The 16230-nt window shown below is 45.7% G+C and overlaps 1 protein-coding gene across 8 annotated transcripts in view; it reads left to right on the forward strand.

The window, feature by feature from the left end:
- KAZN (kazrin, periplakin interacting protein) overlaps positions 1-16230 on the forward strand; it is an 846942-nt gene that overhangs the window by 644610 nt on the left and 186102 nt on the right. Inside the window, exon 1 of one of the 8 annotated variants that reach the window (XM_006132722.4) lies at positions 1598-1731. The exons of 5 other annotated variants lie outside the window; for them this stretch is intronic. In XM_006132722.4, coding sequence (XP_006132784.2) covers positions 1659-1731 — 73 coding nt within the window. In that variant the 5' untranslated portion in view covers positions 1598-1658. Of the gene's footprint in view, positions 1-1597; positions 1732-1780; positions 1802-16230 lie in introns of those variants that run through there. 2 more of the 8 variants (XM_075906500.1, XM_075906501.1) reach the window with 2 other exon arrangements.

The following is a 16230-nucleotide window of genomic DNA, read 5'->3' on the forward strand; positions in this document are numbered from 1 at the left end:
CTGCTATCTTTCTTAGTATTTATACTGCAGCAGTGTCTCCGAGGGAACACTCAGGAAAATGAATCTGAATTAATGTTTGAAGTGGATGAAATTGCACTAAACCCCTCGGAATTAAAGTGACCTTGTCTTAGCTTAGCTTAATTCGCTTCATGAATTAAGTAAATTAAATTAAATCAAATTAAGATCCCTTTACTTCTCAAGAAGTGTGTTTACACGTGTATAATGTGATTTAACTAAGACTCTTTACATTCACACCCGAGTTAATTTGGATTACTTTTATTGCACTCTCTTAGGCATGCAGGCATCTTGGCCTTATTGAAAGTCCCGGGTAAAGTGCTGAGGTCACTTCTTTGAAAACTGGAGTTCGACTATGTGACTTTGGCAGTTTTGCTGCCTAAAAGCTCCAATCAGGGCAGACCCCACCTTAAGGCTGCGTCTAGATTGGCATGATTTTCCAGAAATGCTTTTAACAGAAAAGTTTTCCATTAAAAGCATTTTCGGAACAGAGCGTCTAGATTGGCACGGATGCTTTTCCACAAAAAGCACTTTTTGCAGAAAAGCATCCGTGCCAATCTAGACGCGCTTTTCCGCAAAAAAGCCCCGATCGCCATTTTCGCAATCAGGGATTTTTTGCGGAAAACAAGTCTGAGCTGTCTACACTGGCTCTTTTGCGCAAAAGCTTTGCGCAAAAGGGACTTTTGCCTGAATGGGAGGGCTGTGTCTAGACTGGTAAGCTCTACACTGGCTGCTTGAATTTCCGCAAGAACACTGAATTTCCTACTGTCTGAAATCAGTGTTTCTTGCGGAAATACTATGCTGCTCCCGTTCGGGCCAATCTAGACGCTCTTTTCCGCAAATGCTTTTAATGGAAAACTTTTCCGTTAAAAGCATTTGTGGAAAATCATGCCAGTCTAGATGTAGCTGAGCCGAATAGTATTTCCGCAAGAAGCACTGATTTCTTACAGTAGGAAGTCAGTGCTTTTGCGGAAATTCAAGCGGCCAGTGTAGACAGCTGGCAAATTTTTCCGGAAAAGCGGCTGATTTTCTGGAAAAACTGGCCAGTCTAGACACAGCCAAAGAGTATACAGTTTCAATAGACAAGACAGACAGAGCAGGGGTGAGGGAAACTGTCTCCCAGAAGGCCAGAGGCAGAACTGGGACTACAGCTTGTGTCACCAGGCCTGCCAAGTTGTTGATCCTCCAGTGTCGTTCAGAAGAGTCATCTACCAGAGTTCATGAATCGCAGGGGAGCTGCAGAGTAGGACCAATTTTGATTCTACTGCCTTAATTTCTTCCAATGGGAAAGGCGAGAACCCTTCTCCCCCCTCTAAGGCAGCAACACGCTTCCTCCCGCTTTGTGCAGAGCCTCTCCTGCTAACTCCACGATCATCTGCACAGTCGGGGCGCTGACCAGGATCAGGAGTGAGGGGGATGCCCCAAGAGCTTGCGAAAGACGCTTCGTTCTGCCCTCCCTGTCCCGGGCACAGGAATCCTCTGCCGGGAAACCTCGTGGGGCTGGCAAACCCCACCTCCCGGCCCGTGACATCATGGCAGCACACTCCGCAACCTGCCAAGGGGTCAAATTCCAAGCCGCACAGGTAGGGCGCCGTGCACTTCCTGCGCTGCGGGGAGGAGCCGGGGAGAAGGCGAGCGACAGAATGCAAGCGCCAGCCACACGCGCAGCCCCCAAACCTCCCACCATGCGAGCGGCCCGCGAGGAGAGCAAGCCGGGTACGTCTGGCCCCCTGGCGCCTGCCTGCCCTGGACTTGCTAGCAGAGGGGAGAGCTGGGAACAGCCCGTGTGCGTGTGAGAAAATAGCTGATTGCTCCAGTCCCTGCTCTCAGGCCCTGGCTGGTGTTTGGGTTACACGCCGAGTGGGTTTGCCGAGAGGATTGCTGTGTGAATTGAAACAAACAGCTCTCCAGAATTCGGGTTCCTCCACTCCTCGCTGCTCTGCTTGTGTGTGTGTGTGTGTGTGTGTTGTGTGGGGGGAGGGAATGCAACAGCTCTGTTACATGCAAGCCTCGGTGGGTTGCAGAGAATTGTCCAGGGAAGTTCTTGCTTGTAAAACTTGCCCAGGGCTGGCGAACGCGGCGCGATCGTGGGAACTGGTTGGCGTGTTCACTGAGGATCAGAGCGGCTGAAAAGCTGCCCGGCTTATGAGCCACGGCTGTGTCAAAAAACACAGGTGACTGGCCATTCCGGGACGCGATGTTTCTAGGAGCAGCAGCCAAAGACGCGGTCGTCAGGTTCGTATGACTGTCCTGTTGCTAGTTTCAAAACTGTAGTGATGACGGTACAGTGATGGGATTGATGTGCAATTTGCAGCCTGCTTGCTTTCAAAGCAGTGGAGAGGCAGTTGTAGATTATTTGCCTGGGGTAATCTGACGGTTTCTGATGAGCCTGAGTTGCAGTTTCATGTAATGTGCATTAGGGTTTTTTCTCTGAACTGTGTAAGACTGCAAACTCCCACTCTGATACCGCCGTGTGGCTCGGCAAATGGATTAGAAATAACTGGATTTCTTTGTAGTTTGTTGCATTCTCGGGCTGAAATATTGGCTACAACTGGGGAAACTGCTGCATTTTTCAAACAGAGCATCTCCACCAAGGCAGGCAGGGAAATTGCCGTGGTGAGAAGACACATGTGGTGTGGGGATGATTTGTGTATAGTTAGCCCATCTCCGGTCATTACAGAAACCTGAGAAGAGAAGTTTAAGGTCATAAACGGCCTGGGAGCAGGCTGGAAACATAAATTGACCCCCCCCCCCCCTTTGAACTGCATGGTGCTTGTGAATAGTTCAGATGCAGGTGAGAATTTGTATCCAGTAGGGATGTGAATGTTTAATTGATTAACTGGTAAGCCACACCCTTAATGGTACAGCCTGGTGGGAGGGGGCTGCTCCTGCTCCCCATCTCCCTTTAATCAGTTAACCAGTTAAACAATATGCTTAACCAGTTAACCAAATGCTGTTTTACGCCCCTGGTATCCAGACTGTCTGAATTGTGTATGAGGTGTTCTCTGATCCACAGGTTCATCTGCATTTGAATGAGATTAAAAGTTAGGAACTTGGGGGTGGATGGAGCTGTGTCCCTTTATTTTGAGCAGAAAAGATTGTTGAGTCTCTACAATATTCCACTACTACAATACTACATGCATCTGACGAAGTGGGTCTTTGCCCACGAAAGCTTATGCTCCTACACTTCAGTTAGTCTATAAGGTGCCACAGGACTCCTCGTCGCTTTTGCAGATTCAGACTAACACGGCTGCCCCTCTGATACTTCACAATATTCCAGTTTTCCTTCCCTATCTCCCATGTTCTCTTCCTCCTCCCTACTTCCCATTAGCCCTATCCCACAGGATAGTCATTATGGAACCATCTGTAGTGGTCTCTGTCCTGCTGCATGAGGAACCTGCCAACTTCTGTTAAGACTGAGAAGGCTGGAAATGTGTAACCCAAATGGCAATCTGATTGGCTAATCAGTGAACACATCATACTTACCTTTAAAATAAGCAAATGTAGCAAGTTGGGAAAACACAGGAACCAGGCAGGGTGAGTTAACTTTCAGAATTGGGATTGTACAGTATTCAGCCACCTCATGCTGCGTGGAAGCTGGTGTGACTGGTACAGTGTTAACTCCCGTGGTAGGGTGATAATATATTTATCTAGGTGCACTGCTGTCATTGTAATAATCTACGTTGCATCCACAAGTGTGCATATCTTTGTCTAGGACTAGGTAGATACACATGTCCATGCTGTTTGGGAGTATCCTTTCTGAAAATTCTCTGTACGCTAAATTTGTAGAATGGTTTAAGCTTTTGAAATAAAAGAAATCTTATTTATAATACACATAAAGAATGTAATTTAATTGGGTATAGATCTGACTTGTGACTGTCACCATACTTGACAGCTTTCCCCTTTGGAAATTATGGGAATAAAACCTAGATCTTCCTGGTCTGAAAGCACAAGAATCTTACTGCTTGAACTAGGGCAGAAGCTTAACTGATTGTTAGTCATATAGGCCATATGACACACAGATGAACAATCTTGAGACCAACCAGTAGGGGCCCACTTCATTACAACTTTAGTGCTATGGCTTATACATGGGTCTGTGATACTATGGGCTTTTGATGTGGTATCTGTAGAATTTTGATTCTTGTGGGACTTGAAATGAGCAGACGGTGTTCTGAACTGAAATATTATAAACTTTGTATTTAATCCTAAAAGCAAGTGTTGCTGCCTGGATTTGGCTCTTAGATCAGGTGACTTATGCAATATCTGACCATGGAGTGAGGCACCTCTTTTTATTGTTTGAGATCTCCGCATTGGGAGCCATGAAGATATCATTCAAAATCAATGGAAGCATGAAAATGTTTCTTGCATCTGTTTTTTTCTGAGCTGCCATGAGGGAGAGGGTGCCCTATATCAGTGGGTTTTTTTTCTTTGTTTAATCTTAGACTGTGTCCTAGTATCTTATAAACAGACTGTGAATGGCTAGCCAACTACAAAAGCAGTTTCTCCTCTCTTGGTGTTCACACCTCCACATCAGTTGCTAGAATTGGGCCTCATCCTCCCTCACTGAATTGACCTCATTATCTCCAGCCTTATTCTTGATTGGTACTCTTTTCTTATGCCTGTATATTTATACTTGCCTCTAGAATTTCCACTACATGCATCTGACGAAGTGGGTTTTTGCCCATTGTCAAAGTCAGATGCACAGGACTCAGATTTGTCAGACCACTCTGTTTATTAGCAAAGCCGCTCCGCTAATACACCCAGAAAATGTGAGTCCCATACAAGGCTCAAACCCCTTTGATTTATACAGTCAAAAGAAAACCAACTTAACAAGATTAAAAGGTGGCAAAACTTCACATGATTAGTATGAGACTAGTCAAGTATCTTCATTTCCACAACAAGCACACAGCAATCTCCTGTCCATATCTCCCTGGCTACCTCAATTACTTTCTACCTAACACTGCATGTTCCTTTTCCTGTTATCCCAGGCACACCTGGCTTCATTCTGATCTGCATACCTACAAACATAATCAACTCTTTCCTGTTCAAAGACAAACAGTATTCTTTCAATTTAGTATAATTCATCTTTCTCTTACAATATAATTCTTTCTACTTGTCCAAAAGGAGGGATTGTGAAAGCCAGCCTATGACCAACAATTACTGGGTTCCACCCATTAACTGTTCTTTGTCTCTCTGTTCATCAGTGATATTTAAAATCATTAGATAAGCACTCTGGTTAGGGGTAGCTAGCTATGTGATGTGTCTTGCACAATTTTGTATACAACAGGAGATTAACTGAAAACATACAAAAATCATTAAGATCCCAAATAGGATAGTCAGGGCTCCCTGAAACAATTAGAGAAATCCTATGCTAGAGAAATTGTAGACGTTACTTAGCCATTTCCACAGGGAACTTGACTCTTCGTGGGGAAGATATGCAATCTGTTCCAAGTGGCTAGTGCGATCTGTTACATCATTGGTGTTGTCTGGTGTGTATATATACACAACATTCTTTTCCAATGAGAGCACATGTCCCTCCTTTTGCTGCCAGCACTATATCCAATGCCTGATGGTTTTGGAGGGCCACCTGTCGGTTCGCTCCTGTTTCTTTGGCCAGGGCCCTTAAACTTTCTCCAGCTTCATTTGCCATGATTTCAACTACTGCTTGTAACCTCAGGAGCCTTTTTGAATGATGTATTTCCCTTCCCCCCCCCCCCCCCCATGGGATAAAGGAACCACCAATAGCCTCTTCCCAAGTTAAGGGGCTTCTTTGATTCACATACCATTGGGCATCTGACAAGTCCCTCCTTTTTTGCCTAAAACTATGGAAGTGTTCTCGTGGGAAGGACTCTAACACTCGGAATTGTGGGAAGAGTTGGGCGGGACAACAGATACCTGACCAGTTAACTGGTAACGCGGTATAGGCTTTTGTCCCACAGTCCCAATGATGCCCTATCAAAGCCGGGAAGGGTCGGTTGCACCCATTTGACACACGGGTGTCTACAAAGGAGGAGTAATATCCCCTGAAGAGCACATGGTAATTCGCCTTACGGGGTGTTGTGTTATTTGCACGGCATTGAAAGATTGTACTGTTCTCACTAGGGTGGCTGTAGGGGGAGCATGAGATTGATTTCCCTGTTTGATCCCAGGTTGAGAAAAAATTCATATCCCCATACCTGGTCCTCCATTCTCCTATCTTGTTTGAATAATCCCATACACCATTGGTTACAATATGCTGGAGATAACTGCTCCTCCCCAGATTCAGCCCCGTCCCATTACACACCCAACACCAGTGACCTTTTCCCTCCACCACACTTATCCATTTATATACATTTATTCCCACTGCTTCCCAAGTGTCATTACTGTTCCACGTCTTATTAAACGGATGAGGTCCTCCGGTAAGGCCTGGGGAATTAAGTGGGATTGCCAAAACAGGAACACCAGCTTGTGAGTGGGCTGGGATGTGGCTGCAGACCCAGCAATTAGAGATATTAAGGGTCTGAGCCATCCATACTTGTTGGTGAATAAAAGAATTGTCATTGTGGATTCCCCAGACCTTAAGACACCAGTGGCCAAGGAACAGGCACCACCAGAGGCACATATTGAAGGCAAGACACTTTTGGTTCTGACCACCTCAACTGAGGGAACCACAGTCACGGTTTTATGTCCACCAGGCAGCAGGCACTAGGCTCACTACTGCTTCTTTTCGGGCCTTGCTTTTGGTCGTCGTCTGTTTCTGGCAACCCTTACACGAACGTAGGTTGTAAGGTATTGCAGGCTGTTCCTCTATGTAGTCTTCTGGAGTCAAAATTGACCCTGCGTGGTTCTGAGGCGATGATTGGTCTGCTGGGGGTGGTGTCTTCTTACACTGCGAAGCATGTATCCACACTGCAATGCCGGATAGCTTAACAGCCGTCTGGGTAGTGAGCAGCACCTGATGCAGGCCCTTCCACCGGGGCTCCAAGGTGTGTTTTCGATGGTGGTGTCGTACGTAGACCCAATCACCTGTCTCGAGGGCATGGCAGGCGTCAGAGGTGGGTTCCGTTGGCCAGGCGGCTCAAACCTGTGAATGGAAGTGACTTACAGCTTGCATTTGTCCCTTGCAATTCTGAAGGAGTGTACTATGAGTCAAGTTCAAGTCTGAGACTGGAGTAATGGTAGCCATTGTTCACATAGGGCGCCCCATAACAATTTCAAAAGGACTTAATTTATGTCTTTGGGATGGGGTGGATTGAATTTCCATAAGGGCCAACGGTAAGGCCGCTGGCCAGCTTAACCTTGTAGAGTCACAAATTTTTGCAAGCTTATTTTTTAGGACACCATTTTGTCTTTCAACTGCATCTGCACTCTTTGGGTGGTAGGGACAGTGCAGCAGGTGTGTAACATGTAATACACGATCCAGGTGCTGAACAAGTTGTCCGGTAAAATGTGTACCCCAGTCACTGGACAGAGTGGCAGGAATTCCTTTGGCAGGCATAATATGATTTAACAAACATTTGGCAACAGACAGTGAATCAGCTTTGCGACAAGGAAAGGCTTCAATCCAACCCGAAAATAAGCATGCCATAATAAAAATGAATTCATATCATTGACACTTAGGCATTTGTACAAAATCAAGCTGCTAATGCAAGAACGGTGCTTGGGGCATGCCCCAGAACCCTTGAGCTACCTTTATAGGTTTGCCAACATTGTAGCTTTGGCAAGTGGTACAGGCGGCACAGTGGCGGGCTGCAAAAGAGCTGAAATGTGGGGCCCACCATCCTGCCTTAGTTATAGCAGAGACCATCCCCTCCTTACACGGTGTTTCGCATGTTGGAAGCAGGGCAGTCAGAGACGGGTAGAGTGAAAAGGGGGCCACAAAGGCATCAGTAGGCGAGCGCCAAAGGGAATCGGGGTGTAGAGAGCAGCCTTGGGCAACCCAGGAGTCTTTTTCTGCTTCTGGGGCAGAGTCTTGGAGCAGGGTGAGGTCAGAAAGGGACGGCGGTGGTACAGAAACTCATCTGGGGAAGGTTCTATGGCAATAGCATGTTTAGCAGCGGCATCAGCAAATGCATTACTACATATCCCTATGCTGGTCTCTATACGCAGTGTCTGGGCCAGTATCTTTCATGGTCGAATGGCATGCCTCAGCTGGCCAATTTGCTGCAGTCAGCCACTTTTCATACTGACTGGTAGAGACTAACAGTTTACACAATTGAAGGAGGTCTGCCTCAGAGGGTTCATAGGTTTCACAGACCAGCAAAAACTCCTCGGCAAATTTAATAGGATTTTCCTGTGGCTTAGGAAAACCTTTAATTACTGACAAAAGTTCTGTACGAGTCTAGGGTTTATGACTCCAAGTGGGGCCACCCCCTTCCGTCTTAAGGACCCGCAAAGGTGCCAGAACAGGTTCTCCAGAGTCCCTTTCCCACCTTCCATCAGGGGGTTTTCTCCAGGAAGCAGAGGGAAGAGGGCAAGAGGGTGACGGTGAGATCATTAAATTGGGAGTATCAAAAGAGGAATCAGGGGAATCTTTGCGGTTCAAAGGTGGAGGGGTTCTTTGTGGGGCTGGGGGACCTTGAACTCTCTGCAGGGCTGCAAGGCCAATGAGGGTGTCTTCTTCATCCTCGTCATCAGAAATTACCGAAGGCCTTTCTTCCTTTTTTTCCTCACTGGGGTGGGAGCACCGAGGGGGTTGTGTTCAATCCGGATCATCACGCAGAACTGGGTAAAGGGGAGCGCTTGGGCTGGTGTTGGGAGATGCTGCATCCAATAGGGCCTTTAATTTATCATTAGAATTTTTAAGGGAGATGAGCTTCAATTTGGTCCATCTACAATTTGCCTCTTCTCACCACTGCATGAAGCAATCTCCCTCTTCTCTAGCCAATTTAGTTTTGGGGAGGCCAAGTTTGTCTTTTAAGATGTCCACTCGGTCTTTGTCCCAGGATCCTAACAGTGGCCCCTGATTTGGGATCCCGCAGAGTCAATCTAGACCACTTTTCCAGAAACTTACAGGAGTCCGGACCCTTTCTAAAATACATAAAATGAGCCGGGGTCCCTTTAGGGAACTGTCCCCGCTTAGACGTCTGGTTACCCATACAGGAGGACTTCACACACCAATCACACAAGGAGGGAATTTTGGTTTGTCAGAGTGGTGCCTGGTGCAACACACAAAAGCTCATAGGCTACTGCCTCAATCACCCTTGCGTTCACTCCAAGGATTTTATCCAAGTGCGGCTGCGATTGTGCAGATTCCAGTCACACAAACCACGGGGACAGGAGCCCCTTGGTCGGGCAGTCCCCGGACAGGGACGGCTCCCAGACTCTCACACCACAGGGAAGACGGATAGACACAGAGACAAGACAGTCCTCAGTCCGGACAAAACATAGAAATTACCTGACCAGAGTCCTGATGTTAGATCCCGGGATCCCTACCAGAACAGAGCGGGAACCAACAGGTTCGATGGCGTAGACTTCGCTGTGGTTGTGCACCTTTCCATTCTGGCAGAGAACCGCTCGGGCCAAATGCCCAGGTGCCGGCTGCCATGGTCATCCTGCAAGATGGTCCGGGATCACATAGCCTCAGCAAAGATGGAACCTCCAAATTGTCAAAGTCAGACACACAGGACTCAGATTTGTCAGACCACTCTGTTTATTAGCAATGCTGCTCTGCTAATACATCCAGAAAATGTGAGTCCCATACAAGACTCAAACCCCTTTGATTTATACAGTCAAAAGAAAGCCAACTTAACAAGATTAAAAGGTGGCAAAACTTCACATGATTAGTATGAGACTAGTCAAGTATTTATTCATTTCCACATCAAGCACACAGCAATCTCCTGTCCATATCTCTCTGGCTACCTCAATTACTTTCTACCTAATACCTCATGTTCCTTTTCCTGTTATCCCAGGAACACCTGGCTTCATTCTGATCTGCAAACAGTATTCTTGCAACTTAGCATAATTCATCTTTCTCTTACAATATAATTCTTTCTATTTTCACACCATGAATAAATCTGTTAGTCTATAAGGTGCCACAGGACTCCTTGTTGCAATCCCAGGTAAGTTGTCTTTTGGTGCTACTACAATACATATACAGGTGGTCCCCGATTTGTAACACAATTAGTTCCCAGGGAAACATCGTTACTCAAACCCTCATTTACAATAGGCGCGGATAAGGGGGTTTCGGGTCCCTTCTGCACTTACAACCATTTTTGTAAGTGCAGGGGGTCATAACTCAGGTGGTCAGAAGTTGGGGTTTTCCTGTAAACAATATTAAGAATTACCTTCTATTTACACCTGTACTCCATCACCAAAATTCATTGTTCTTGCTTTTACCAATCTGTGTCCCAGCAATTCTCTATATTATAGGGACTGAGGTGCAGTCCATCTGTAATATACTGTACTACTCTGTGTTTTCCCTAAACAGCCAACAAATGTGTTGTGACAGCTGTACAACTGCACATTTCATAGAGTCCTAGGGCTGGAAGAGATCTCATCCAGCCCCTGCTCACAGCAAGACCAGTTCCAACCAAATCATTCCAGCCAGGGCTTTGTCAAGCCTGTCCTTAAAAACTTCTAAGTATGGCGATTCCCCCATCTCTCTAGGTAACCCATTCCAGTGTTTCACCACTGTCCTAGTGAAGTAGTTTAGCCTGATATCTAACCTAGACCGAGACCGTTGCTTCTTGTTCTGCCATCTGCCACCAGTGAGAACCACCTGGCTCCATCATTTTTGGAACCCCTCTTCAGGTAGACAAACCACCTTCATTTGTCTCTTCTACAGACTAGCTACCTCAGCCTCTACGCATAAGTCATGTGCCCCAGCCCGCTAATCATTTCTGTTGCCCCCCACTGGACACTCTCCAATTTGCCCACATCCTTTCTATAGTGGGGGGGGGGAGCCCCAAACTGGACACAGTACTCCAGATGTGGTCTCACCAGTGCTGAATAGAGGGCCTTCTACACCTTCTAAAATATGCACTCTTAGAATTAGTTGGCAATCTCGTTAGAAAACACGCTTGTGTGTCTCCTTGCTCTATTTCGAGAAAACATTGTTTGTTTTTCTATTTAATGGTCTCTGGTTGTTTTTCTCTGTCTGTCTCATAAATACCACAAGCTGCTCACCAGGACTAGCTTGTTAAACCTCTTCTGCAAGAGCTATAACCTTTGCCCTTAGCAGACTAATCACTGTCCTGTTAATTTGGTCTCTCTTCTGGGTCTTTATTGGAATGCCTGTGTACCCAATGCAGCTTATATCCCTGTTTTGTTTTTGTCTGTCTTACATGACAGAAGTGGTCACGAAACTGCATCTGTGCATGCACTTGAAACCATGTGAAAAATGTGTGGCTTTGAGTTGCCTTAGATAATCACACTGTGTCCTGGGTCAGGCCAATCTATGGAGATTTATGGGTTTTGCATCAAAACTGGAAATGGCTCAAGTGCAAGGTGCAAAGAGAAACTTCTCCAAGATTTCTGGGCATGTTTGGATCAGGCTCTTTGGTGGGCTGGCCAAAAAAGTATGAATTTGATGTTTTAGGAACATTTTGATTAGTCTTCGGGCTTGTCTTTGCTGCCAGGATAAGTTGACCTAAATCACGCTTCTCCAGCTCCGTGAGTAACTTAAATGGAATTAACGTAGCTTAGGTTGACTTACTGCACTGGGAGATGTTCTCGGGTGATTTACCTTTACCCTTCTTTGGAACCTGGAGTACTGGGGTTGACCAGAGAATGTTATGCTGTTGGTTTAGCTGGTCTTCACTAGACCCACTAAATTGACACCTGATCAATTGCAAAAGCATCGATCTCCCCAATAGTGAAGATAAGCCTTAAATAAACATAATAGTGCATTCCATTGGGTGATCTCAGGATATGTCTATACTAGATACTCTACAGTGGCACATCTGCAGTGCTAAGCTATAGATATTACAAGTGTAGACACTACAGCGATGAAAGGGGTTCTTCCATCTACAGGTGGTAGCCAGTTTGTTGACCTAATGGGATCAGTTTAGGGGCTTACGTTGGTTTAACTACATTGCACAAGACATATTTTTCATGGCCTTGAGTGATGTAGTTCAAAGACCTAATTTTGTAGAAATGCAAAGTGGGTGAAATAATAGCTTTTATTGGTCCAGCATAAAAGAGATTACCTCCTGCACCATGACTCTAATATCCTGGATCAACTCTGCTTCAATAACACTGCAGCTAACTTTGTAGTGTAGGCCAGACCTCAGTATGTTTTGCAAACGTTAATTAAGCCTCACCACAACACTGACAGGTCACTATTATTACCCCATTTTACAGATAGGGAAATGGAAGCTTGGAGAGGCTAATTAATAATTTCCTTAAAATCCAAGTGAGACTAAATCAGAACAAAGGAAACCTATTAACAAATTGTCTAATTGGATATAAATGGCATAAACTGAATACATGACAGAGTTGGATGCTATAAAAACTTTATTGCCACTTGTCTAGGAGAGACAAGCAGAGCGTACTCATGGCACTGTGTAATGTGGTCATGACAAAATAGTAACGCTATAAACTGACCTATCACATCTTTTATGTAGCACTTCACAGGCATTTTTTTTTTCATGGTTATTGTCCGCTTCACTGCCTCTGCTTTCTTTGTGTGAACGGGATTTTTCAGCCAGATGAGAACATTTTAAACAAACAACTCCAGCAGGAATGGAGGAATGTCTTCATCAGCATCTTTGGCATGATCAATTAGGCTATATATTCCTCCTCCCCAATAAACAAAATGTTCCTTACAGTAGCAAATTGCTTGATGCAATAAAGATTTTTACACCTTCTCTGTAGAGTTCATTTGACTGTGTGTGTGAGATTCCATTGTGAAACACACAACCAGTAATTTGGACTCTGAAAAATATAGATTATTTTAAATTTGGTCACCGAACTCTATGGGTAGGTGGCTTCAACCAATTCCTACTGAAGTCAGCTGGCATGGTGAAATTGATCTATTGCTTGGGTTTCAGTTGCAGAAGTCAACCGGCATTATTTATGGCTCCTGATTAGATGAGTCTTACACGAAGCCTGCAGCTGCTCACAGAACATTTTACATTTTTAATTTAAAAAATCACCTTTCTGAGTGACACATGAACAAGCACAACCTTTAAGGGGGTTTATTTTTCAAACTTTATTGTTCAGAATTACAAATCAGAGCTGTCTGAATGAATTTCAAAATTTGGATGAAAAATTGGGGGGGGGGGGGGAATAAGCATTTTGGCTGTGTCTAAACTGGCCAGTTTTTCCTGAAAATCAGCTGCTTTTCTGGAAAAACTTGCCAGCTGTTTACACTGCCGCTTGAATTCCTGAAAAAGCACTGACTTCATACTGTAAGAAATCAGTGCTTTTTGCGGAAATGCTATGCTGCTCCCGTTCGGGCAAAAGTCCCTTTTGCCCAAAAGGGCCAGTGTAGACAGTTGAGATTTGTTTTGCGCAAAAAAGCCCCGATCGCGAAAATGGCGATCGGGGTTTTTTTGTGCAAAAGCGCGTCTAGATTGGCCACGGATGCTTTTCCGCAAATAGTGCTTTTGCAGAGAAGCGTCCGTGACAATCTAGACGCTCTTTTCCGAAAATGCTTTTAACGGAAAACTTTTCCATTAAAAGCATTTCCGGAAAATCATGCCAGTCTAGACGTAGCCTTTCTGTATTTCCTTCTCCCATGTAGTGAGGACACGCTATTTCCATTTTGTTCTTTCAGGAGTTATTAAATCAATTTTAGTTTTCAAAATAGTTTCCTAGTGTAGACAGGCCCTTCCAGAGCATGTTTTCAACAGACATGATGTAATGAGTGACCCTGAAGGATCAGATCTACTGGATCCAGATGAACGACCACTGAATGTCAGTGATTTACCCACCAATCAATGGCCTTTGCTACCCCACAGCCGCTCATTTGAATGAGGCTTGATGTGGACTTTTTGAAGCCCTGGACTACATCTTGCCATCTTTAATCCACAAGCATGGCTGAATTGAAGCCATGATATTTGCCCTATGAGTTCAGTGATGGTCCTTGAGGAATACTCTTGTTTTGCTTTTTCAAACCAATGGAAGTTAAGGATGCTGAACACTTCTCAGGATCAGACCCGTTATTTGGAAGGTCTGCTGGGTGAAATGGTTGGCTGGTCCATTCAGGTGCCCTATCTTGGTCAGCGAATCATAGAAATGTAAGGCTGGACAGACCTCACAAGGTCATCTGCTCCTGCCCCCTGTGCTGAAGCAGAACCAGATATACCCAGTCCAGGGGCGGGGAACCTTTTTTGGGTTGGGAGCCGCTGACCCATAAAAAAAATCAGTCGGGGGCTGTGCAAAAGTGAGAAGAACAAAAACAAAACCCACATTCCTCTCCCCGACGAGAGCCTGTGGGGCGGGGGACTAATAGATTTTTGTGGAATCCCCCTATGCTTTGGGGTGGGGCCAAAAATGAGGAGTTCAGTGTGTGGGAAGGGGCTGCCGGGAAGCAGGCTTGGGACATGGGGTCTGGGCAGGAGGGAGGCTGCAGAAGTGGAGTTGGGGTATAGGGTCTGCATGAGGGATGGGGCACAGGCCTGGAGTGCTAGCAATCCAATGTTGTGGGGAGAGCCCTGAACCTTGGGGCCAGATCCAAGCAAGCCGGGGGCTGCATCTGCCCCCTCTTCTCCTCTTCTCCCCCCCTCCCCCCCGGCAGCCATAGGTTCCCTGCTTCCCCTCCTCCCCCTGACTTAGACCGTCGTCGCTGTCAGGTGTTTGTTCAACCTGATCTTAAAACTCTCCCATGACTGGGATTCCACAACCACCCTTAGAAGCCTATTCCAGAGCACCACTCCCCTTGCAATTACAAAGCTTTTCCTGATATCTGACTTAAAAGCACATACATCTTATCAGTAACTTACAAAAAAAGATATGAAAATGCAAATTAGAGCCTGAGTTCCCAGTACAGAGTCGGGTTGTAATAGGATATCTGTTTACACGGTTACATGCAGGCTCCTATCCCGCTCCCGGGTTACCCAATTACCCACCTTTAACATCCCTAGTTCAGAGTGAGTGTTCTGTAGACCATCTTCTTAGGTAAATTGCTGAAAATAGAATCCTAGTTCTGTACAGGCATTATGTTTAACCGGTTAACCGATTAAAGGGGACATGGGCGGAGAGGCTGGGCTGGGAGGCCACCTCCCTACCCCAAGCAGAGGCTGTTCCAACTTGGCCAGAGCAGCCCCTGCCTGCAGGGTACCCAGACTCATCGCTAGCTACTCTTGATGTCGGGAGCAGCCCCCTGCTTGTGACTGGTGGGGAGCCGCTCCCCCTCCTCCCCCCACTGGTTAATGGTTAACCAGAACCGGTAAGCATCACTCATTAAGGATGATGCTAATCCGTTAACCTTTCATGTCCCTAGCCCTAACTGCCCTTTTTTTAAATTCACATCTTTTAAAAATGGTATTCCATGATTTACATAGATAAATCTATCCTCACGAATCCGGTCTTAAAGCCTAAAATACATGGAATCCGCCACACGATGCTTGGGAAACCAATATATAGTTAGCTGTTATTTCAAAGTGTATTGTAGCCTTCATCGTTTGATCTAGAAATCTTATATGTGCATTAATTCCGTAGCTATCTATTGCTAATATTTTCAGGAGTTGAAGAATGAACTGCCATTAAACTAGGGGCTTGTCTTTAAGGGGAAATTGACTGGCATAGTGCTAGCTGAATAATTATTCTACTGTAGCTATGCCGCTTTAACTCTCCCGTGTGGACACTTTGCTGCAGAATAATTATTCCACTCAGTTTCCCTCTGTGTTGAACCCTTTGGGAAGAAGAACCAAGTGAAAGAGAAGAATGCAAAGGGTAAAGCCCTTTTAAATCTGCTGCTCATATTGGAATTGTCCCACATTGGTTTATTGGAAAGTGTGATCTTATTAATTCCCAGCACATACCATGGCATGCTCCGTGTTGTAGCCAGCCACAGCCTGAGGTGTCATCATTGATGTGCCCTCAGTGAATGCTCCCCTCTTTCTTGAATTGCTGACAGGGAGTGATCAGCATCACCAAGAGCCACACTGCAGGTGTGAAAAGTCCACTTACTCCCAGTTTTGAAATGAGGTGGTCACAGAATGGGGAGAGAAGCAGCTTGACTGGTAGCAGGAGACAGTGGGCGAGGTGGTCTGCACAGAAGGAAACGCTAGCTATGCTGGTTGAACATCTTCCTTCGTTTTTCGTAAAGCAAGTATCTTCCAATTCCTG

This window comes from Pelodiscus sinensis, chromosome 23 (genome assembly GCF_049634645.1).
Source record: "Pelodiscus sinensis isolate JC-2024 chromosome 23, ASM4963464v1, whole genome shotgun sequence".
NCBI classification, from domain to species: Eukaryota; Metazoa; Chordata; order Testudines; family Trionychidae; genus Pelodiscus; species Pelodiscus sinensis.